This window comes from Rattus norvegicus, chromosome X (assembly GCF_021556685.1).
Source record: "Rattus norvegicus strain SHRSP/BbbUtx chromosome X, alternate assembly SHRSP_T2T, whole genome shotgun sequence".
NCBI classification, from domain to species: domain Eukaryota; kingdom Metazoa; phylum Chordata; class Mammalia; order Rodentia; family Muridae; genus Rattus; species Rattus norvegicus.
The window spans coordinates 12,439,084-12,462,500 of NC_141554.1; the positions used below are offsets into that span (position 1 = coordinate 12,439,084).

General features: G+C 36.2%; 1 protein-coding gene and 1 pseudogene across 2 annotated transcripts in view; one reads left to right on the forward strand and one right to left on the reverse strand.

The window, feature by feature from the left end:
* Maoa (monoamine oxidase A) overlaps positions 1-23,417 on the reverse strand; it is a 66,192-nt gene that overhangs the window by 33,062 nt on the left and 9,713 nt on the right. Inside the window, exons 2-3 of the mRNA NM_033653.1 lie at positions 19,043-19,137; positions 13,797-13,934 (exon numbers count right to left, since the gene is read on the reverse strand). Coding sequence (NP_387502.1) covers positions 13,797-13,934; positions 19,043-19,137 — 233 coding nt within the window. The remainder of the gene's footprint in view (positions 1-13,796; positions 13,935-19,042; positions 19,138-23,417) is intronic.
* On the forward strand, positions 2,736-5,063 carry LOC147998140 (large ribosomal subunit protein eL42-like; annotated as a pseudogene). Its single transcript, XR_015647127.1, has 2 exons — positions 2,736-4,461; positions 4,969-5,063. The product of XR_015647127.1 is annotated as a large ribosomal subunit protein eL42-like (transcript).

The following is a 23,417-nucleotide window of genomic DNA, read 5'->3' on the forward strand; positions in this document are numbered from 1 at the left end:
GATCTACAGATTCAATGCAATCCCCATCAAAATACCAATCCATTTCTTCAAAGAGTTAGACAGAACAATTTGCAAATTCATCTGGAATAACAAAAAACCCAGGATAGGTAAAACTATCCTCAACAATAAAAGGACTTCCTGGGGAATCACAATCCCTGAACTCAAGCAGTATTACAGAGCAATAGTGATAAAAACTGCATGGTATTGGTACAGAGACAGACAGATAGACCAATGGAATAGAATTGAAGACCCAGATATGAACCCACACACCTATGGTCACCTGATTTTTGACAAAGGAGCCAAAACCATCCAATGGAAAAAAGATATCATTTTCAGCAAATGGTGCTGGTTCAACTGGAGGGCAACATGTAGAAGAATGCAGATCGATCCATGCTTATCACCCTGTACAAAGCTTATATCTAAGTGGATCAAGGACCTCCATATCAAACCAGATACACTCATACTAATAGAAGAAAAAGTGGGGAAGCATCTGGAACACATGGGCACTGGAGAAAATTTCCTGAACAAAACACCAATGGCTTATGCTGTAACATCAAGAATCGACAAATGGGACCTCACAAAACTACAAAGCTTCTGTAAAGCAAAGGACACTGTGGTTAGGACAAAACGGCAACCAACAGATTGGGAAAGGATCTTTACCAATCCTACACCTGATAGAGGGATTATATCCAAAATATACAAAGAACTCATGAAGTTAGACTGCAAGGAGACAAATAACCCGATTAAAAATGCGGTTCAGCAGAGGCAGAAGGAACACCCATTCAGAGCCTGTCCCACATGTGGCCCATACATATACAGCCACCAAAAATGATAAGATGGATGAAGCAATGAAGTGCAGGTGGACAGGAACCGGATGTAGATCTCTCCTGAGAGACACAGCCAGAATACAGCAAATACAGAGGCGAATGCCAGCAGCAAACCACGGAACTGAGAACGGGACCCCTGTTGAAGGAATCTTAGGACTAAAAGAGCTTGAAGGGGCTCAAGACCCCATATGTACAACAATGCCAACCAACCAGAGCTTCCAGGGACTAAGCCACTACTCAAAGACTATACATGGACTGACCCTGGACTCTGACCTCATAGGTAGCAATGAATAGCCTAGTAAGAGCACCAGTGGAAGGGGAAGCCCTTGGTCCTGCCAAAACTGAACTCCCAGTGAATGTAATTGTTGGGGGGAGGGCCATAATGGGGGGAGGATGGGGAGGGGAAGCCCACATAGAAGGGGAGGGGGAGGGGTTAGGGGGATGTTGGCCCGGAAACCGGGAAGGGGAATAACAATTGAAATATAAGAAATATCCAATTTAATAAAGATGAAAAAAATGAAAACTAACAAGTCACTTCATTTCATTCAGAATCCTCCTCTTGGATGTTGAGATTCTATCAAATTTCATTTAATTGTTGAGATTCTATCAACCTACATTTGTGGTATTATTATTTTTCAAACCTCATCTTAAAGATCTTTCTCCAAAACCATTACTTGAGAGGTTTAATATATACCAGGGTCTTTCCAGATCACAGTCTTCAGGTTCTATATAAAAGGACCAATGAAGTGTCATATGGCAAACAAACACTTGGATCTTTTGAGCATTTGAGGGAAACTCTATCTACTTTACACCAAGTCCCACAGAAACGTATAATTGAGTTCCATATGTTTAAATACTTGAGACAATAGAGAATACATAGGTAAGCCATTTCAAAAACAGTTTAGTTGGGTATCTACAGTTTTAGAAAAGGTAGCCTTCATTAACCTAGAATGATTAATATTGTTAGAGTACATAAGGGTTCTCAACCAAGGGAGATTTTTTTCCCTAAGTATATTTGTTAATGTTGGAAGATCGTCTTGATTATTACAACTGGACACAGGATGATGTTACACATTCTATAATAAAATGGCAGCCCTCTACCATAAACAATTATCTGATCTAAAATATTGAAACGAAAAACCATGCTGAACAAAGATATTATAAACTGTGAATATCAGAAGCTGTTCTGGGTTCCATCTCTGTATGTCATCATCATTATAATCATCATCATCATTAGTTTATTTGTGTGTGTACGTGCATTTGTGGGCTCAAATATGCTAATACATGTATATGGAGGTCAGAGGACAATCTTTAGGAGTCAGTTCCAGCAATCCAAATTCATATTAGTATTGTGTAGCAAGTGCTCTTAGCCATTAAGCCATATCTCCAGCCCCAACCAATAACCTAAGCTCTATTTACTTGCAGTATTTCTAGATTAGTTAAGAATAATTTACATGTGGAATATAAGGATCTTATCATTAGGCCTATTATATCAGGATACAGAACCAGAAAAATTTATATTTTTAATAAACAGTAGATCAACCTGATGATGGTTGGCCATTATTACATTATACTATTTATTAAAAATCATCTCATCCATTATCTATACCTACTGTCACAGGCAATGACATTCTTTGAATGAGGACAAGTCAAAATTATAGAGATGTTTAATTTTGCAGATCATTCTATTTTATCTTTATGTTCATTAAATTTTAAAAATAATAAAGCTAGATGTTATGGCACATATCTGTAACATCAGCAGTTGGGAGGCTTGAGATGTGAGAGAATCACAAATTTGAAACCAGCAAGACCCTGTCCAAAACAAACAATCCAAAACACTAAGGGAATTACCTTTTTTTGTTGGAGATATTCATTTCTTATTCTTTTCTACTTTTCTTTTTTAGAATGTGGAAAAACATGGGATTTTATTACATAACCCAAGCTAGCTTCAAACACGTGATCTTCCTACCTCAACTACCTATAATTATAGGCCGGCATCACTCTGCCTGGCTTTGTAATTTTTTTTTTAAAGAAAATTACTCATTTTTACTCTTCTTACATTCTTGATATACTTCTTTTGCTTTCACTGCTCCCAGATAACACTGTATCATCATAAATAAGATGTACCATAAAATAATAAAATTTGGGTAGCTTTGGATGATTTTATAAGTTATATTTGTCTTTGAACACATTCAATCATTTATACTATAGTAGTTTTACTATACTTGTAGAAGTATGCGTATTGGTATGTGTATGTGTAGATACATTGTGTTTAAACCCTATTGGTGCCTAACAGACAGAATGGAGTTCATGTCTCTATACTCTTAGTTCAGATTGCCTCCTCCCACCCACCATCCATAATTCTTCGTGTTACTAAGAGTTAGCAAATCAGGCCTGCAAAGCCACTGATCTGGATCCTCCTTTAAGAATTTACCAGGCTTGCTCCTAGACCCGGAAGTTAGAGTTCTGAGCAAACAATGGCCTAGAAATGTGTGGTCTCAATAATTCCACCTCGGTACATAGGTCATAAACCACTTATGCATCCTCTGATGAATGACAAGAACATTGACCCTGACCTTGGCCAGGGTCACCTCTATATTAAACTTATAAGTGGCTAACTTTCCAGATTATTGCCAATGCACCAAAGACAATGCTTCAAATGTGTTTATAATGCTATACTTACACTGTCTTGTGACTAGCAGAATTCTAAAAAGTGTTTGTTAAATAAAGATGCAAAGGGGGAAATGAAGTGACTGATTTTTACAGCCTAGCTAGTATCATATCTAGCTTTCCCAGAAAATGCCTGGTCATTTTCAAAACAAATGAGTTCCTCTTTCTGCACAATCCCCCCAACACTCCCCCCTAAAAAAGCCTTCTATGAAATGTTAACTCAGCACTGACGTCATGTCAGTTCCGCATACAAACTTTTCCAACATTACTATCACATTGAAGAACGTACTATGTGGACAATGATAAAGTAAACAGAGAAAGATAGAAGACTCAGCCCTTTTGGGAAAGTAATTCTCTAAATTCTTTTCAGACATTAGCATTTTTCACACTAATCTTTCCAAATTTTATATGAAAATGGGCTGGCTCTAGGGTCATAAATCTGAGAAATCTTGGCTTATAGTAAAGTAACCTTTTTTTACTGCCTGACTCAGTAGGATTTCTATTTTGCTAATGAGAATCTTGATATGAGTTTACAATATGGTGTACTTCTAAAATATATATGACTACCAAATTTCCACAGTGTAATTGTTTAGATTGACGCGGTCTCCCACAGCTCAAAGAAAGTGCACACAAGCACCACCTATAAACTTCTGTTGCTGCTCTATCTTCTTTTTGTCTGAGCTGATAGCACTCCTGCAAGCATGATGAAGGTTCCTAAGACACTCTGGACATTCGGCAAGAAATGTGGGAAGCACCAACCCCACAAGGTCACACAGTACAAGAAGAGCAAGGATTCTTTGTATGCCTAGGGAAAGCAGTGTTGTGACAGGAAACAGAGTGGCTATGGTGGGTGGGCAGACTAAGCCCATTTTCCACAAAAAGGCTAAAACTACAAAGAAGATTGTGTTGAGACTGGAGTACATTGAGCCCAACTGCAGATCTAAGAGAATGCTGGCTATTACGAGTTGGAAGCATTTTGAACGGGAGTGGGGGGGGCAACAAGAAGAGAAAGGACCAAATCATGCATTTCTAAGTCAATTTTGTTATGAAGACAATAAAATTTTGACCTTTCAAAAACACTCAGAAAATATTTCCCTAGATATTATTTTTTTCACATTCTGGCTATCACTGGCAGGAGACTGAGACAGTATGAGAAAACATGAGATGAAAGAATAGCAATGATAACCAGAACTTTTAGTTTCTACATAGATCCCTTGAGAAGACATTCTTATATGTAACCCTTCTGGACCAGAGAATACATCATCTCATTTCACTGAGTGGGACAATTGAAATAAACTGAAATGGATTCCATAGCTAGTAGACTCTGCAGAATCTCTGCCATGAGTACTTATCCCTTTGTTACAAGACAAAAAAGTGAGAAAGTATGTTATAGAAGGTCAAAAAGACCAAAGGTGGAGCAGAATTTGCTAGCTAGACAGTTAACTGAATATGCCAATGTTATATTTTCCAGTGATAGGGCAGATGCACATCTGCCCATTGACTGGAAGAAGATACTTCACTGGTTATTCTAAGACCACGATGATGGAGACAATGTGTGAAGTATGAAGAAGATTGTGCTTGGAAACATTGGATTACTTCAGTACAATTTTCCTAGTATTTGGACATAAGAGAAGTATGTTTTTAATTGCCATAGGTGTTCATCAGTAAGCGCCCAAATAATCAATTAGCAACCACTTTCATTTCTGTGCTCCAGTATCTACTTTTATCATATTAGCCAGAAAGTGTTGCAAAACTGATTCTGTCCTATTATCTCTGAAGTATGATTGTTTTTGAGACATTTACCTCCTGGATCTAGCTGTGGAAACTAGGCCACAGAGCACTTTGGCAAACACACAAAATTAAATTTCAGCTTGTGAGTCACATGTGTGGCCTGTGAGTCTGACAAATTACAGGAAAGTTATGGGAATGAATTGAAATGGAAGAGTTTAGTAATTAATCCCTTTGATTGAAAGTGTTAAGATGAGAACAATCTGCTTGAATGAAAAAATACTTATTTTCATAGCCTTCAGCGCAAAACTGTGCATTATACAGAATGGTAGTTAATACTTGAGAATATTTGTATGGTTCCATTGAGAATTTTCTTCTGAATGCATAAAACTCAAATGCAAAGCAAAAAATAAAATGCAGTTCTATGGAAATAGTACTGGACTACTCACATGTTAGGTACTGGCATTATTATTATTTGTGTCTTTTTATTTAGAATTATATTTAGCAAAGATAGTTATTGATGAGGTTTTCACAACTGTCTTTTTCTGTTATTTCCATAAGACCCTGAACTAACATCATTCTTGGGACTTTTTTTCTTATCTCAGTAGTATTAGTCACTAGAATGCTGAGATCCACTAAGTTTTCCAAAGTTATTCATTTTTAAATTTGGCCTAGAGGTAAAAAGGTTTTGAGTTGCTATCTGAGAAAGAGAATTATATTGAAACACCAATCTTGTCAGAGTACTAGGTGGTCTGGTTAGACCACCATGTATTCATTCATGGGACAGCTGAACTTTACTTCTTCAGGAAGTGCCCAGAATGGAATAAGAATGGGATTCATAAGACATTCTTATGAGTGTTTTTCAGATTTCAACAGTTACAACTCTGTAAAAGCTTTAAAATTTTAGGATCAAATATTGAGCCTTTTGATTGCTGTTTGTGTATGTCTTGTAGGGTGAGGGCAGGGTTTACAGAGGAGGAAACAGGAAGGAAGCAGGAAGCAAGAAAAAGGAAAGCGGTTTTTTCTTCTTTCCTTCCTTTCTTTTTTTTACTTTTTTTAACAATATTTTTATGAGTTGAGACGTTCAAACATGTTTTCATCATATTTGACCAACTCTTCTCACATCCACCTCCCTCACTTCCCAGACATTTTGTTCATTTAAAAAATAAAACCAGACCCATTAAGACTAATTTGTTTTGCTCAATATTCTTGGATGTGTGACCTTCCACTGGAGCACCGTTAATATATCAGGGGCTAGACAGGGAGTTGGACATGAAGTCCCACACCTAGGTAAGGAACTATTGGCATTTGACAAGCTGTTGAGGGAAGGAGAGTCAACTTTCTGTAAGAGATCTGAATCTCAGATGGGTAACAGAATTCCAATCTGAGCAGTCAGGATCTCTAGAAATAAGATTGTCAATTTCTCTGGAGAAAGCTGCTTATTGAATGTTCCATTCCATTCAGAAAGTTATTCTGTTAATCTAAATACCAATGCTACAACTGACAAGGTGATTGCTGATCCACAAACAGAATGTAAGAGAAATCATTCCTATCTAACCATTCCAAGAATACAGAGCATTTCCAATAATTTTCAGTGAATGGTTAGAGATAATTTCTATAGTGAAGCATCACTGATTAAAAATTTTAATTTTTAATTTTAAAAATTAAAAGCCAGGAATGGTGATGATTTTCTCTAATCCAAATACTTCGGAGGTTGAAGCAAGATAGTGAGAATTTGTCTTAAAGTAAATAGATGAACAGATAGATACATAGATAGATAGACAGACAGATAGATACATAGATAGATAGATAGATAGATAGATAGATAGATAGATAGATAGATAGATAGATAAAGGGATCCTATACAAAGTTATTGGTGATGGCTGTACAACAATTTCAGTGCACTTAATGTTACTGAATTGTATACCTAAGGAAAATTTAACCTCGCTTTGATAGATTATGGGCTGCCACTTTGACTGTGTATTTATATTGTAGAAAGCAAATCTGAGTAGTATTCCAAATATATAGAACATAAAAAGGATCCTCTATGAGGAAATTCATAGTGCCCTTTGTTTTCAATACAGTGAGAAAACCCAGAGTGTCACATATGCTAGGCAAAAGATCTACCCTTGAGCTACGCCTACTCTTAGCCCTGTGTAAAATTTTAAACCTAAATGTGTTATTTCAATCTCTGGGAATCCACAAGCAACAAATTAAGTATTTTGAAAATGTGTGTGTGTGTGTGTGTGTGTGTGTGTGTGTGTGTGTGTGTGTGTGTGTGTGTTACTCAGGGCTATTTACAAGCTGCATGCATACATATTTTTATTGTATATTTGATAGAGCAAACTAATAATATTCGAACATTTTAGCCTGTTTCAAAAAATCTATTTCTAAGTGGGAAATCCAAATGAGCTGAAGCATCTGTAAGCACACTGCATCTGGAAGGGGATAATGGCATCATGGACTCAGAAAGGATGCATTTACATAAGTAAGAGAGAAAACAACATCCCTTGAGGTTTTGGGGTTTCCATCTGAAAGGGGTTGAAAGTGAAAATTCAACTAACTCTTCAGACAAAAGAAATATGTTCTATAAATTACTATATAAAAGATGCTAACATAATCTTAGAATTAAATGTCCCTTACTCAAAAGAAACACTTGTAAACTGAGGGTCAAAAGCAAGGTCATATTAGTAAGCATTGAGACAAAGTAACACAAAAACCGATCTTTTGTCTTCTACAGGACATTTGGCTGAAACAAATCCCAACTCTTAGCAAAACATATACTTAGTATTCTAGGGCACACAGATTCTGAGAAGTCTTTGAGTTCGGAAACCTGGAGTAAATAGCCATAAGCCGAATAGAAATTCTAACACGAGGAAAAATGTTTACCAGGCTGTTTCTATCGGGAAAGCTTCTGAAGTTTCAAATAATGCTTTATCACCTCACTCTCTAAGAGTAAATGTTTGGTGCATATTTCTAACTCCACTTTTATTAAGAGAGCATGTGAAAAATAGGGAGAAAGTGAGGACTCATAAATATGTCAATTCTATATCAAAGCTGGTCCTGAAAAGCTTGTGTTGGCTCTACCTGGGTGTTTCCTCCCCACACCCTTCACTACACACTGCAAAATTTAACAAAAGGCTTCCATAATTAAATGGAATCATAATTAATTCATCAAACAAATGAACTAATAGATTATCTTATTTACAAATGTGAGTAATTAATCACTCCAATAAGCATTTAGTATCTAATGCTTCTCTTATCATCTAAATCTCAGCACTGGTAGGACACAGACAAGCAGATCCGTGGGTCTTACTGGCCACTCAGTGTAGCTGTATCAGTTAGGTTGAGAGAGAGACAGAGACAGAGAGAGACAGAGAGAGGGGGGGGGGAACAGACACTAGAAAGTACTTAGTTGAGTACATGACTGCAAATTTTCAGTGTTTAAACTGTACAAAAGGAATGAATGTGGAACTGGCAGTCAGGAAGTAAAAAAAAAAGGTCTTTCACTAACACCAACTGTATCTGCTCATTTAACAGCTAGTTGTCACTAAAAATGACGGTGAGATATCTTACAAATTCTAAGGCCCAGTGCTTTTGTAACCACTGCCTCAGTTTCTTTTTCTAGAATATATAGTGAAGTAATAAAGAACATGCTTTCAGTAATTAATAGACTATTAATTACTCTTATACCTTTGACAAAGCACTCTACCTCACTGAATCTTAGTTTTCTCTTCTGTAGAATGGGAGAAATCAGAACAACCTAGTGGGGCAGATATAAGAATATAATGAGTTCATCCATAAAAGGACTTAGTTCTTTATTGCTAGCCTCTAGGAACAATAAATGTTTCTCAGCACCTGACTCACTGAAAGAACTAAATAATGCGGCTAAGTCTGCTAACTAGCTTTCAGCTTAATTCTCACAGTTCCCAGTTGAAGTGCATGACTGTTTAAATAGTTGAACCCAAAGGATTTGGTTTCTTTCCTCACATTGAATATGAAAATGTAAAAAACTTCCACAAATGGTAGCTGATATTATTCTTACTGTTATTAGGAAAATGTCATGCTTTGCAGAAATGAGAAAATAGAAAAGTGTTTTAACTATGGCCTGATAAAGCCAACATTTTAAAATATTTTGTATAATTTTTAATGATGTTAGTGACTGAATCTCATACATACTATGCAACTGCTCTGCCCCTGAGATTTAACTTCAGCTGTTACCACTTCAGAAAACCTCTTAATATTTTTTGATCTCCTTTTAATCCACGAGCTCTCAACATTTCTAAAGGCTATTTGTTTATTTTCCCAAATGTGTTATTATCATGTACCCCTAGGCATTTCAATCTACATGTTTATCAAGTTAGCTAAGATTCCTGACTTCCTGGTTAGATATCACTGTGCACAGATCCCAAGTGTCCTAGGAAACTCCTAATTCTTTAGCCCCAGACCCAACATGATTGTGTGTAGTCTGGGGGCGGGGGTATGTCTTTTGTAAAGAGGTGTGGTGACTGGTGTGGAAATCCTGTCATTTTGTATATGTAAATGAGCCCTTCCCTCATAGTTTCAGGAAGTGGCCTACAATAACAGATTGGAAAGTTAATTTCTCAAACATTTTTCTAGGTTCCAGTCACTACATGTTTGTCTTCCGTGAGAAACAATAACAGAGGCAAAAACTATTGTTCCTTAGGTGGATCTGAGGAACTGATTTTAAACAACCTCTTCTTCAAACACTAGGAAATGCACCACCAAGGCATATTTTCCAAAAGGAAAAGCCAAACACAAAGCAAATAACCAATGTGTTCAAAGACATGCTTAGTGAGAATGCAGGAGAAGCACAAGTTAAAAGCTAAAGTGGCCTCAAATTGTGTCTTTGGGGCTTTTACAACTGGCTCTTACATGACTCATAAGTTGCTTGGGACTATGGAAGAATGCGTAGGGGTGACTGTGTGTGTGTGTGTGTGTGTGTGTGTGTGTGTGTGTGTGTGTGTGTGTGTGTGTGTGTCTGCCTGCATGCCTTTGTTCATCTGTCTGTCTAGGCAACTCTATCCCCTAGCATGTAAATGTGTTAGGAAGGGGAGTGGGGTAAAGCCTGGGAGAGTTATTATAGGTATCACAGTTACTTTACTATTGCTACAACAAAACACCATGACTAAGACAACTTATAGAAAATAGCATTTAGTTGGATTTACCATTTCAAAAGGTTAGAATGCATGGTGGCAGATAAAGCCTGGTGGCAAGAACAACTGAGAGTTCAGGTCTTGATCAAAAGTAGGAGGCAGAGGGAGAACATTCTGGAGATGGCACAAGTTTTTAGAAACCCCAAGGCCTACCTCCACTGACATGCTTTCTTCAACAAGACCATACCTCCTAATCCTTCTGAAATAATTTCACCAACTTGGGACCAAGTATTCAAATATATGAGCCTATGGGAACCATATACTGTAAGTAGGACTTAATATGCCATCCTAGTAGGATTGTGGCATACAGTAGTGTTTAGAGCTATGTGAACCATGGAAGCCTAGCTTAAGAGCCTTCAGAGGAGAAGAGTATGAGCAATCAGGCTAGAAACCATTCTTGTGATATTTTGGCAAAGAACGTAACAACTTTCTGTTCTTGTGCTAAGATTTTGCTTAAGGTTAAATTGAAACTTAATATACTGATTTCTTTGACAGCGGAGATTTCAATGCAACATAATATGGACTCTGCTGCTTGGTTATTAATAATCACTCTTATGCAGGCCTACAGTGAAAAAGAATAAGGGGAGCAAAAAATACAGTTTGAACAGAAAAGAGCACCAGGAAACTTAACTTTGGAGTCAAGGCTTTGCTGAAAGAGATGACAGATCAAGGCAAGGTCTGATCTGCATTAGGATAAAGGAAGGGCCTAAGGAAATTTCTGTTCCTCAAAATCAACAACAAATCAAAGCTGCTACAAATGTGATCCAAAGATGCTGGGTTCAACCCAAGTTGGTAGTCAAACTTGGCAGTGCTGTGCTCATGGCTCTGGCTTTAGAATCATGAAGGATACGCATCTTCCTCCAGGGCTAAGAAGAGTTGTTAAGGCAAAGAGTGAGGCAGGAGTGTCCCAGCAGGGAGGGCCTAACAAGCCACTTCATAAAGCTGTGAAAGTGAAACCTGGATTGTACTGGATATCCCAAAATGTTAGAGGTGCCAGAACCATGACATATCTGCTAAGCAGAATTGCACACAGGGGGTAAAAACACCACAAAGGAGAACTGTGTCTTTGCAGGCAAGGCTGGAAAGGTGGAGCTATCTAAGCCCTTTGACATCAGACATGGAGCTACACAATTTTGGGTATGTCCTGCTAGATTTCAATATTCCTTTGGTCCAGCATTTCTTTCCTATGGCCTGATCCATCTCTTTTGGAATGGTAAAATATATTCTATGGCACTGTACTTTGGAAGTGTGTAATTTCCTTTTTGATTCTACAGGTGGTAACAATTAAAAGATTACCTGGAGTTTCGGAACTTACTTTAAAGAATGACCTCATGGACTCATATGTTTAAGTGCTAGATGCCCAGTTGGTAGAACTTTTGGGGAAGGATTAGGAGGGGTGGCTTTCTGGAGGATATCGGGGATGGGTTTAGAGATTCTAAAACTTGTACCATTTCCAGTGTCTCTCTCTCTCTCTCTCTCTCTCTCTCTCTCTCTCTCTCTCTCTCTCTCTCTCTCTCTCTCTCTCTCTCCCCCTGCACCTCTTTCTCTCCTGTTTTAACTTCCAGATGTAACCTCTCAGCTGTTCCTACTACCATATATTTTTTCCACTATCAAAGACTAACTCTCTGAAATTATAACCCCAATGAAATGCTCTCTTTCATAACTTACTTTGGTCATTATCTTGTCAAAGCAATATAAAAGTAACTAAGATAGGATCCAAAACCTGAGACTTTGAAAACTGCTACATCAAAAAGTAGAGAACACAAGGTTTAGGCATATTTAGGGGTTTTCTAAACATGATTCCTGTTATTCATGGAATAATGCGACCAATTGACAAAGGGAAACGTTGTGAAATTGAAACGTTTCTGCTGGGCCTGCACAGATCCAAGCCACATGGGGCCCCACTGCTAAGATTGGGGAAGTTTATACAAGCACCCATCCCTAAGAAGCTATTTCTAATCAGCACCTGATTGCAAAGAAAAATAGTTTGCTCCACTGGAGTCTCACTGGGTCTATAACCCACACTTAAGGATAGCCCCATGACCAGCAATGGTAATTTTGTAGATTTCTTTCTTTCTTTCTTTCTTTCTTTCTTTCTTTCTTTCTTTCTTTCTTTCTTTCTTTCTTTCTTTCTTTCTTTCTTTGTCTCATGTTGGTTTGTTTGGGCATTTACCTTAATGATCTTTTGCTTGTATTATAGTTTCTAATTTTTTGTATTTGTATGTTTTGTGTGCGTGTGTGTGTGTGTGTGTGTGTGTGTGTGTGTGTGCGTATGTGTATTCTTTATGCTTTTTTTCTATTATTCTTTTTTAAATCCTTTTTTAAATCTATTTTCTAAAGGAAAAGAGAAGAAAGTGTGGAGTTGCAGTTGGATGGATCAGGAGATGGAATCTGGGAGGAGATAAAGGAGAAGAAACCATGATCAGAATATATTGAACATGAAAACAATATTTTCAGTGGGGAAAAAAGCTGTTTATCTGACAGAGAATTAATATCTGGAATTTATTTTTAAAAATACAAAAACTAAACAGTAAGAAACAAAAGAACTTAATTGTAAACTGACTAAACATTAACAGGTAAGTTTTCAAAAGATGAGAAATGCAAATAAAATCTATATTGACATTCCATTTCACTATGTGAGAATGGCCATCATTAAAAACAAATAATAGCAAATCCTGGGGAAAATATGGATAAAAGGAAACCCATATTTACCACTTCTGGTAAGAATGTAAACTAGTCTAGCAACTATGGAAATCAGTGTGGAAATCTCTTAAAAAACTAAAATTAGACCTACCATGTGGCCCACACCTACCATACCTGGGTATTTGCCCAAAGGACTCCTTATCAAAGCATCACAGAGATACTTACATATTAATAATAACCAAGCATTATTCATAATAACTATGTTATGGAACCAACTTATATGTCATACAGGAAAACATGATATACATAAACAAGAGATTTTTTCAGCTATATACAACAAAAAATATGAATGGAATTGGAAACAACTGAAGACAATTATATTAACCAAATTAAGGCAATCTAAGAAAGAAAAATAATATATTTTATCTTATTTGTAGTTCCTAGATTTCATGAGATTATGAAAGTAGAAACAAAACTATCTAAGGCAACAAAGGAGGCTAATGGGAGGGGGAAGAAAAAGATGTGTAAGTCTATGAGAAATAATATGCTTAATATTCAATATTTGCTTGTATGATAATACTATACTTATACAACATACATTGTACCATGTAAATATACACAATGAAAGTGAATATACACAATGAAAATTTTTAAAAAATAAACTTTAAAAGGGAGAAAAATAATCACAAATAAACAAAAGCTTTCTCGAAATCCTCATGCATTGGTCATATAAATAAAAAGTCAGACTTACCTTGACATATTGAACTAGACGCTCATTGACATTCACTTTATAGGTCTCTATGCCTAGCTCCTTAGACAAGCGTAAGATTCTGTTCTGGGTTGGTCCCACATAGGCTCCACCAACATCTACCCATTTGACATGCTCATTCTGAAGAAAGAGAAAAAGTAGATTACTTAAACTTTATAATCTAGAAAACTTCCATCATGAAAACTCATGTTTAATTTGCAAACTTAATTGTGTCTTATGTGTCCTTTATAATGTACACCTAAAATTCCAACCCTTTTTTCTCTTCCACTCAAAACTGGCAAACACTGACAATTCAATAGGCATGTCCATTTGTAGAGCTATTGATGAGCTTGGCTCAGCAATGTAGTACAGATAAAAGTCTTAAAGTGTATCCTGCTGATCTAGAACCTTTGCAAATCACTTAACTCATTATGTGTATTTTTCTCTTCCATTATTACTATAGGAGTCATCCAGGGATTTATTAAACCTAACTTCCTGATTTACACCAGCTGAAATCTTAAATCAGTCTACATTCATTGGCTGCTGCTGATATTTTAAAATATTTCCAGGAAAAATGCATCACGGCAAAAGAACATTTAAAAGTATAAAATATCCATATAACTAATTATTTACAAATATGTAGATTCTCTCATTAAGAATTCTCTACTTTTCCAGAGTTTTTATTAACATATTTGACTTATTCAACATATTGAATCTTGGTAACCTATAATTCCTTTATGTAACTGTACTAAGTTCTTTAAGGTTTGCTTCTATTCTATTGTTGCATCAGTTTTTGTGTGTACATATTGCCTATTTACCCTTCCTTATCTGATTATTTTTTATTGTATAGCAACCACTGTACTTGAAAATCATGCAGAAATAAGTGGAATGGTAAGAGTTACTTTTCTCAGAAGATTTATAAGACACTAATAATACCAGATTTCTTTTCAGTACCAGGTTTGAAGCTAGGAGGAAATAAACATATGAACTGGTCTTCGTGCAGTTCACCAGTTCACCCTTTATCCTAATGTTCAATCTACCTGAAGAGAAGGGTTGAAAAGCTCTCCTCATACACATATTTACCTTGGCTAGAACAAAATGAACAAGGAAGAACGTCAATCAGAGAGTCTGTGCGGTAAAAGCCCCTCAGGACACTGGAAAGGCATTGGTTTTGTACTTAAGTGACAAGGTGGGGCTTTGGAAGGCTTTGAGTATTGCTAAGACATAGCTTTGATCTCAATGACTCACCTTTACTATTATGATACTAAAAACTGATAATAGGGAACAAGAATGAAAACAGGGCAATCAGACAGCTATAGCATAACCTGGCCTAGAGGTGACAGTGGCTCCCACCATGATGTAGCAGTAACAATATTAGGAAGCATGGATTCCAAAAGTATTTTGAAGACAAATGCAATACAGTTTCTGTATAGAATGAATGTTAGTGTGGAAGTGCTGACCAAGACAAGTATTTGCTGAGTTATTGTGTGGAAGAATTGTTTTTGCAGTTGTAGGCAAGGGAACCTTAGCATTGCATTTGGCATTTAGCATGATAAGAAATGTTCTACCACAGAGCAATTCATCAGCAGCTTTCAAAAGTGACTGCTTTTATGTTCCTTATCAAAATATGTACTCTAGGCATGATTTAGTGATTTAGTTCCTTGTCCTGGGATTCATCACACACACACACACACACACACACACACACACACACACACACACACACACACACACACACCACTTTGGATGATTGATTGATTTTGAGATGTCTGTTCAACATTGATAACTACTAATTTTAACTTCCCTCTCAGATCAATATAGTGTATTTTTGTTAGCATTTTATTTCAATAGGAGAGTTACTCATGTTTTCCATTCTACTTTAGCAGTAGTAATGAAGTATTATTTTGGTTTCTTTTAATCTGGGTATCATAATCTTTCACTATCAATACTGTCTCCTGAAGCTTCTTTAGTCTCTAACACGTTTTAAAGACTAAAACACCAATAAATTTCTCTTACTTTAACACAGATAAAAAGAAGACTTGTACAAACATTTCTTTAGAAAACTGGCACTCTCTTTAAAGCAAATAATCATAAATGAAGCAGGAAAAGGAGTGAGGCATTCATCAGATCTATGCCTTCTGCACATATGTTATAGCTGTGTACCTTAGTCTTCTTGTGGGACTCCTACAGTGAGAATAGGTGCTGGCCCTGACTCTTTAGCCTGCTTTGGGAACCCTTTTCCTCCTACTGGGTTGCGTCATCCAGCCTTCATACAAGGGGAAGTACCTAGTCTTATTGCATCTGGATATAACATCTTTGGTTGATATCCCTGGGAGGCGTACCCTCTTCTGAAGAGAAAGGAGGAACAGATGGGGAGAAACAGAGGGAGAGGCCTAGAGAGGAGGAAGGAGAAAAAACCATGGTTGGAATGTAAATATGAGAAATTTTTTTTAAAGTGAGGTATTCCACAAAATGTTTCTTTAAAAAGCAGGTTTCTCTTGGGTTTTGCTGGAAGATACTAAGAAGTATAATATGGTATTCTATCTATACTTGCTCTTTATTTAGGTCCTATTACTCAGCCTGGGAGGCCATATACACAGGAATTTATTCGGAAAGAATACATTGACCTTGTCGTGGCATGGCAGGCATTCCAACTTTATTAATTTGATTCTGCAAAATTAATAGATGGTTTAATTATGAAAAACTGTTCTGAAATTATAGAAAAATCCATTGAACGAGGTCATGTGACAATATCAAATTTGAAATTTTGTTTTAAGATCCAAAATATTTTGTATGACTTCTTCCAAAATTATCCTTATTGATTATGTCATTTGAATCAATTCTCAAAATTAGTTGATTTAACTTTCTACTAAATACCATCCTGACCATTTCTTAAAGCTTTCTTTTTCTCTCTCTAGGCATTTGAAATGTAAATGCTAAGTGCTTATTCCTAAGTATTTATAAGATTCCTTTCTGATGAGAAAGGAATACCAAAGAGATATATAGTACCATGCTGGATAGACATTAATAATTCCTATCTGCTGCTGACATATATAAAGAAGCAATATGGCCAAGTAGCTAAAGTCAATAACAAAAGACCGGGATAAGCATGTCAGAATTTCATTTCCTTTACATGACTTGCTCTTAACTGAAAATCTCCAGCATGACTGATGTTCTTACCTAATAAGCAAAAGGTTCAAATGACAAGGAAAGTGGGAGTAAAGGAAAAGGTAATAACTATCTCTAAAATAAAGGGATATTTTCTCAGAAAATGACAGAAGAATCACATCTATTAAGCAAATACAGGTAGAATATTTAACTTGTCTTTTACACTACCATATAATGCCATATAATGCCTTCAATTTCAATTTAAAGTTAGGCTGGTTATGAAGTTACATGCCTAAGGCTGGGATGGTAGAATCTCAAGTTGAAGGCCAGCCTGAGTTACACAGCAAAACCCTGTCTCAAAAAAATAAAATAACAAGCCAGATATGATGGTGCATGCCTTTAATACCAGCATCCAGGAGACAGAGGCAAGTAGGTCTGTGTGAGTTCATGGCCATCTTGGTCTACATAAAAGTTCCAAGACATACAGGGTTATACAGGAAGACCCTGCCTCAAAAACAAACAAAAATTAAAATAAAGGTGTAGAGGAGATTCTTGGAAGACATATGAATATACCTTATCCGGCATAAGACTTGCATGTGAAATGCTAAAAAGACTTATCCTAATTAGAGTCAAGTAAGTACAGTGAAGAAATTCTACTCTCTTCACTCCATTTTACATTTTAAATGTATATAAATGTTTTATCCACATGTATGTGTATGTACCATGTCTGTGTCTGGTACCCACAGAAGTCATAAGAAGACTTTAGACCTTAGAACTGGACTTAGAAATGGCTGTGTGCTTGGAATCAAACACAGATGCTCTACAAGAGCGAAAAGTAGTCTTATGCAAAACCATAGAATATTATATCTAAGGGAATACTCAGAAATACTCCAAATAAATTAAATGTGGCTTTACATTAAAGTTAAGGAAGCAAGCATACGGGGTTGGGGATTTAGCTCAGTGGTAGAGCGCTTGCCTAGGAAGCGCAAGGCCCTGGGTTCGGTCCCCAGCTCCGAAAAAAAGAACCAAAAGAAAAAAAAAAAAAGGAAGCAAGCATACCTATACTACAAAGTAGCATATTTGCAACCTACCCTGGGGAAGCTTATTAAAAGAAAAATGTAGATTCAGCAGCCATGAGAATTCTCTCAAGTTTGCAGGTAATTACAAGGCTGCAAGTCTATTGACCAGACATGGAGTAGCAAGGTTGTAGGGCACCTTGTTGGAACTGAGCAAAATAGAACCAGGTCTCATGGGGCCAGTGAAGTAGAATGTATGGCATGGGATGACTGGAAGAGTTAAGACAGTATCCTAATTCAGACATCATCCCACAGCTATTGCAATAGCCATACCAATTCCCTTCATGCCTCTGATGCCTGGAAATGTTAAACACTGGCTTTCGAAGGCTCCCCTTACAGTTGAGGCAAATGTCTGCATGGAATTAACAGTAAAGGAGATGCTCTGTCTCAGCAAAGGATAGTGTTGCTCTTTTATTCGATTTCCTTTTGATTGTTTTTGAAACAAGACACCACTATGTACCATAAGCTGGTCTTAAACTCATTACCCTCCTGCCTCAGGAGTGTGTGTGTGTGTGTGTGTGTGTGTGTGTGTGTGTGTGTGAGCGCACGCACGCGTGTGCATGTGTATATGTGTGTTTGTACTTTAGGGATACAAAATCACTTTTAGTTCACCAAACTATTACACTAGCTCAGGTACTACACACTCAATTTGACTCTATAATGTAGACATTACAACACTGTAATGAAGTTATCTGTTCACTTTTGTTGTTTTTATAGAATGGGAATGATTAAAGTCAGAGTCCATCTTTGTACACTTAGCATGGTTGAAAAGAACAAAAATGCTGGGCATAGTAGTACATGTCTATAATCCCAGCACTTGGAAGACAAGGTAGGAGGAAGTTTGAGGTCAGCCAGGACTGTACAATGCGTTTAAGGCTAGGCTAAGATACTGAGAAAAACTATGCCTCAAAAAAAAAATGAAGAAAAAAAAGGGCCACTTACTTAATAAAATAGTTTAGACTTGTTGGACTAATGGCTTAACTATGTGATCTTATGAGATTTCCTCTAGGGTTAAGGCCCCATTGTAGCTTAAATGAGATGCCATAAAGTATTGAAATCACTTACCCTCACAGTATATGTTCTTCCTCCAACTCTATCCCGGGCTTCCAAAACCAAGACATTAATTTTGTATTCAGACAACAGTTTGGCAGCAGCCAATCCTAAAGGCAAAATAAAAGACATGAAATATTAACATCTAAATGCTAGACATCCCAGATTTGACCAGATATACCTGGAATCTGTTGATTTTGCTATTATTCTAAAAAAAAATTACCAACATTATTAGCTATCCTAAAGGATTCTCAAATTACAAGCTTATTCATCCTGTTGTATTCAAGACTAGTTGTTAGAAAAATGTAATCTTTTTGAACATGTATCTTGCTTTCTGGAGTAGTCATATTACACTTAAAGAACCTTCTCAGCTCTCATCCAGAAATTCTGACTATATAAACATGGATAGGACTCAGATTCCTAGATCTTCTTTCTCTCAGTTGATTCTAAGATTCTAGGAGCTGTGCTTAATTTGATTTATTAGCCCAAAGCTAAGAACAGGGTCTCATCTATAAATAGAAGCTTTTATTAAACGCACATTTCAAATCTAACATTGTAACAGTAGAAAGTTAAGACAACATAGATTACAATTTTATCACAGATACATGCTATCAATATGTATGATTATTTATGGGAACCTTAATCTAATCACCTTGCTCAGCAAGAGTTTCCAAGGTTTCTCCACTATAAAGTTATATAGTCACTCTCCTTTTAATACCATATTCTTTGGTAGGAATGCTATATATATATTCTACATTATATAATACAAATTTATGATCTACCATTTGGAGGGCACTGTATCTATATGAATTGTTGAGAACTCTTCAGCAGTGCACATTTGGTTCTTTTCCTCATTTATTTATTTAATCATTAGTATGGACTCACAAATATTTGTTTTATACTTCAGTATATAGTACAATACTCTTATTATTTACTGCTGAAATTATTCACTGGGAGCTTTTAATTGGTTCTTATGTGCCCTTTAGCATTCCTTTATCACTTTGTGTTTGTACATGTGCATGGACTTCTTACTTTCTTGTGCTATAGGATACCCCAGGCTCACAGTATCTTCCCTGCCTGTCCTAGCCTTGCAATCAGCATTTTTGTAGTGAGTCTTCATCCCTTTTGTTGGGGAATAAAGTTAGAAACCAAAATGTGGTGCTTCATGTGCTCATGATTACTGGAATGCCACTGCTTGCATGAACTCTCAGCTCTCACAGTAAGGAAATATAGTGTGTATAGACTTACTTTTCAACTTGTATTTATTATATTTGAAATGCTACCCAGATACTTGCTAATCTTTGTATCACCTTTTACAAAAGAAATAAACCGTATATAGAGGTAAATATAGTATAAAGAAGAAAGGTTAATTAGAATGTTAGAAAGAGAAAATAGAGTAACAGTAGAGATGATATTAGTAAAATAATATCAAAATACATATAAAAGTGACTGAAGAGAATGCTATTTAGAGTGATTATAAAATAATTTCTAATAGTATATGTTGCAAACACAGGAAGAATTTCAAAATAGTGTTTTTCTAATTAGCATATGCTTGCTTCTCAGGGTATAGTTTGATATAGGACACAGAATAAATCAGGTTGGTATCATTGAGAATCATGGGTTTTGACATGTAAATAAAGAACGATGAGATTAAATTAAAATAGCCTGTGGCCCTAAATATGAGTCTGAAAGGTCTTGAAATTTTAAAAGGAAGTTATTTGAAAAAATCAAGTAGTGTTAGCCCTCAGATTCTATCAGATTTTCTGTGTTTTGTTTTGCTAGAGATTAGGTCTATCTAGCTTAGCATGGTGAAGCACCCCTATATAATACCAGTACTTGGCAGTAAAGGCAAGAGGATCAGGACTTCAAGGCCAACTATCCTCAACTGTATTGTCAGTTTGAGATCAGACCAGGCTACATAAGACCCTGCCCTCCAAAAGTTACTTAATTAAAAAAATAAATAAAAATTGGGTCTATAGTGAACATATTCAAACTTCTTGTCATTAGTACATAAATAACATGAAAACAATTTATACAAAATTTATATTAGGTATTACGAGTAATCTAGAGATGATTTAAAGTACATAGAATGATCATAAAGTTTCTATGCAACTATATCATTTTACATGAAAAACTTGAAAAATCCTCCAATTTCGGTACCCACAGAAGTTCTGGGACCAAACCTCCACATCACAGATATCAAAGAATAACTGTGTATGCAAAACATTTGTTCTATAATGCTGAATAAATAAATCTCAGTTCTTATGTTGATTGTGAGGACAATGAATAATAAGGAATTTTAATGAAAAATAAAAGGTTAGAAGACACAGAAGTGTTATTTTTAATGCTTAGCAGGTAAAGCAGTTAAACATTTGTGGTCTAAAACGTTATCTTTACATTTTCTTTCCTTTCTTTTCTTTTCTTTTTTTTTTTTTGAGACAAGGTCTTGCTATGCAGCCTAGGCTAACATTGAACTGCCAACAACCCTCCTGCCTCAACTTTTTAAGTGCTGTGATTACAGGCATATGGCAGCATGCCCAGCTTCAGGGAGTCTCTTCTAATATAACAACTATAGTTGTTAGTTTGGAGAGAAAAAAAAAAACAAAAGATGGTGCCTACTATCAGACATAAGTCTCTGAAACTACACTCCCTAATTAATTATTCTTAGACTTACTTTGTATATCACTGTGCATTCTACCCTCCTTCTAGTCACTATGAAATTCAATGATCACATGTAGAAAAAAAATAGATCCCAACTGGACATGGTGGAACAACCCTGTAATTCCTGCACTGGAAGGCTTATTCAGGAGGATTGCGATTTTGACACCAGTCTGACTGTGTATCAAGACTATGTATGCCAAAGAATGAAAGAAGTAATGGGAAGAACGGAAAGAAAAGGTAAGAGGAAGCAGAAAAAAGTATTTTTTAGAAGGTAGAGAGTGAAAAAATGAATTATGAGAAAATAGCAAAAATCTGTATTACAAAGTATGATGTGAATGTCTAAAGGCTATAAACTGTGTGCTATAAACCCGGAGGCTAGTGTGGCCAGATAGCAATGAACCAGCAGAAACATCAGACAGGTACAAGATAGGAAACCAGACGGGCCTTAAATTTGAGATTCTTTTTTCCTCAGCTTCCAAAGTCCTGGGATTACAATCCCATGCAACTATGCCAACTTGATAAAAAAAAAATCTTCTTGAAAATACAAATGTATAAAATCCATCTCTGCATCTTTAGAATGAGCCTGTGTTTGGCAGGTATCCAAATGCTTGCTGCAACCACTATCCAAAAGTACACACTAAGAAAACAAAACCAAATTCATGTGAGTGAGAATAACAGAGGTAACAGAATAGCTGGGTGATTTTTGTTTGTTTGTTCGATTGGTTGGTTGGTTGGTTGGATGGTTGGTTGGTAGTTGGTTTGGGTTGGAGTTTTGTTGTGTTTCAGGTAAGACCACCTTGGCCTACCTGGAATTCAAAGAGGTTTGCCAGCTTCTGCCTCTGCTGAGATTAAATCATTTAATACCATCCCCTGTGATAGTGTAGGTTTTATTGGTGGTTAGGGTTGAACCCAGAGCCTTATACATGTTAGCTAGGCCAGCAAAGGACCACTGAGCTGTCTCAAGCTCTTAAAAAACCTCTATCTCAAGTAACCAAGAAAGTTTAACAAGGATAGGGTATCAGATCAATATATATATCCAGAATATTCTAAGTATTAATACTCAATTTTTCTAATCTTTAAACTAGCTTTATGCTTGCTGACAGAAGAAAACAAAGAATATCTGTATCACACAAGCTTGTTACAAACATTTCTGTCTTAATCTACCTATCTGGATTTTGTGTTTACTGTTAAATAAATCATTCTGTGTTTTTTAAAAGGCCAAATCTTACAATCCTTTCAATTTCAATAAGCTGAAAACATAGTGCAGTCTCAAGTAATAAATAGAATTAAACTAACAATTAACTTCAATTTGCCTGTAATTCAAAAGACTGGTTGTCTAGACAGTCTCAATTTATTTGATTATTGCCCAGCATTTATCTGCACTTAGATAAACAAATCTCACCTCTGTTGGGAGATGTAATTACTTAATTCATTATTTGTCCAATTCTTTTATTGAAATTTCAAATACACTACAAGTGTTCCATGCAGACATTCTCAAATTCTGCACACTTGGAAAGGATAAATTTAAAGCCATAATTCTCTCAAAAATTTTTATGAAACACCAATCCTCAGATAAAACACTCCAAGGAAAAGTATTGTTTTTAAAAGTTGGTATACTTATACTTCTTCTCTCTTGATGATACATTCCCATATAACAATGTTTATATGAAAGGCCCTGAACAGTTCTGCACCAAAATGATGATGATGATGGTGATGGTGATGGTAATGG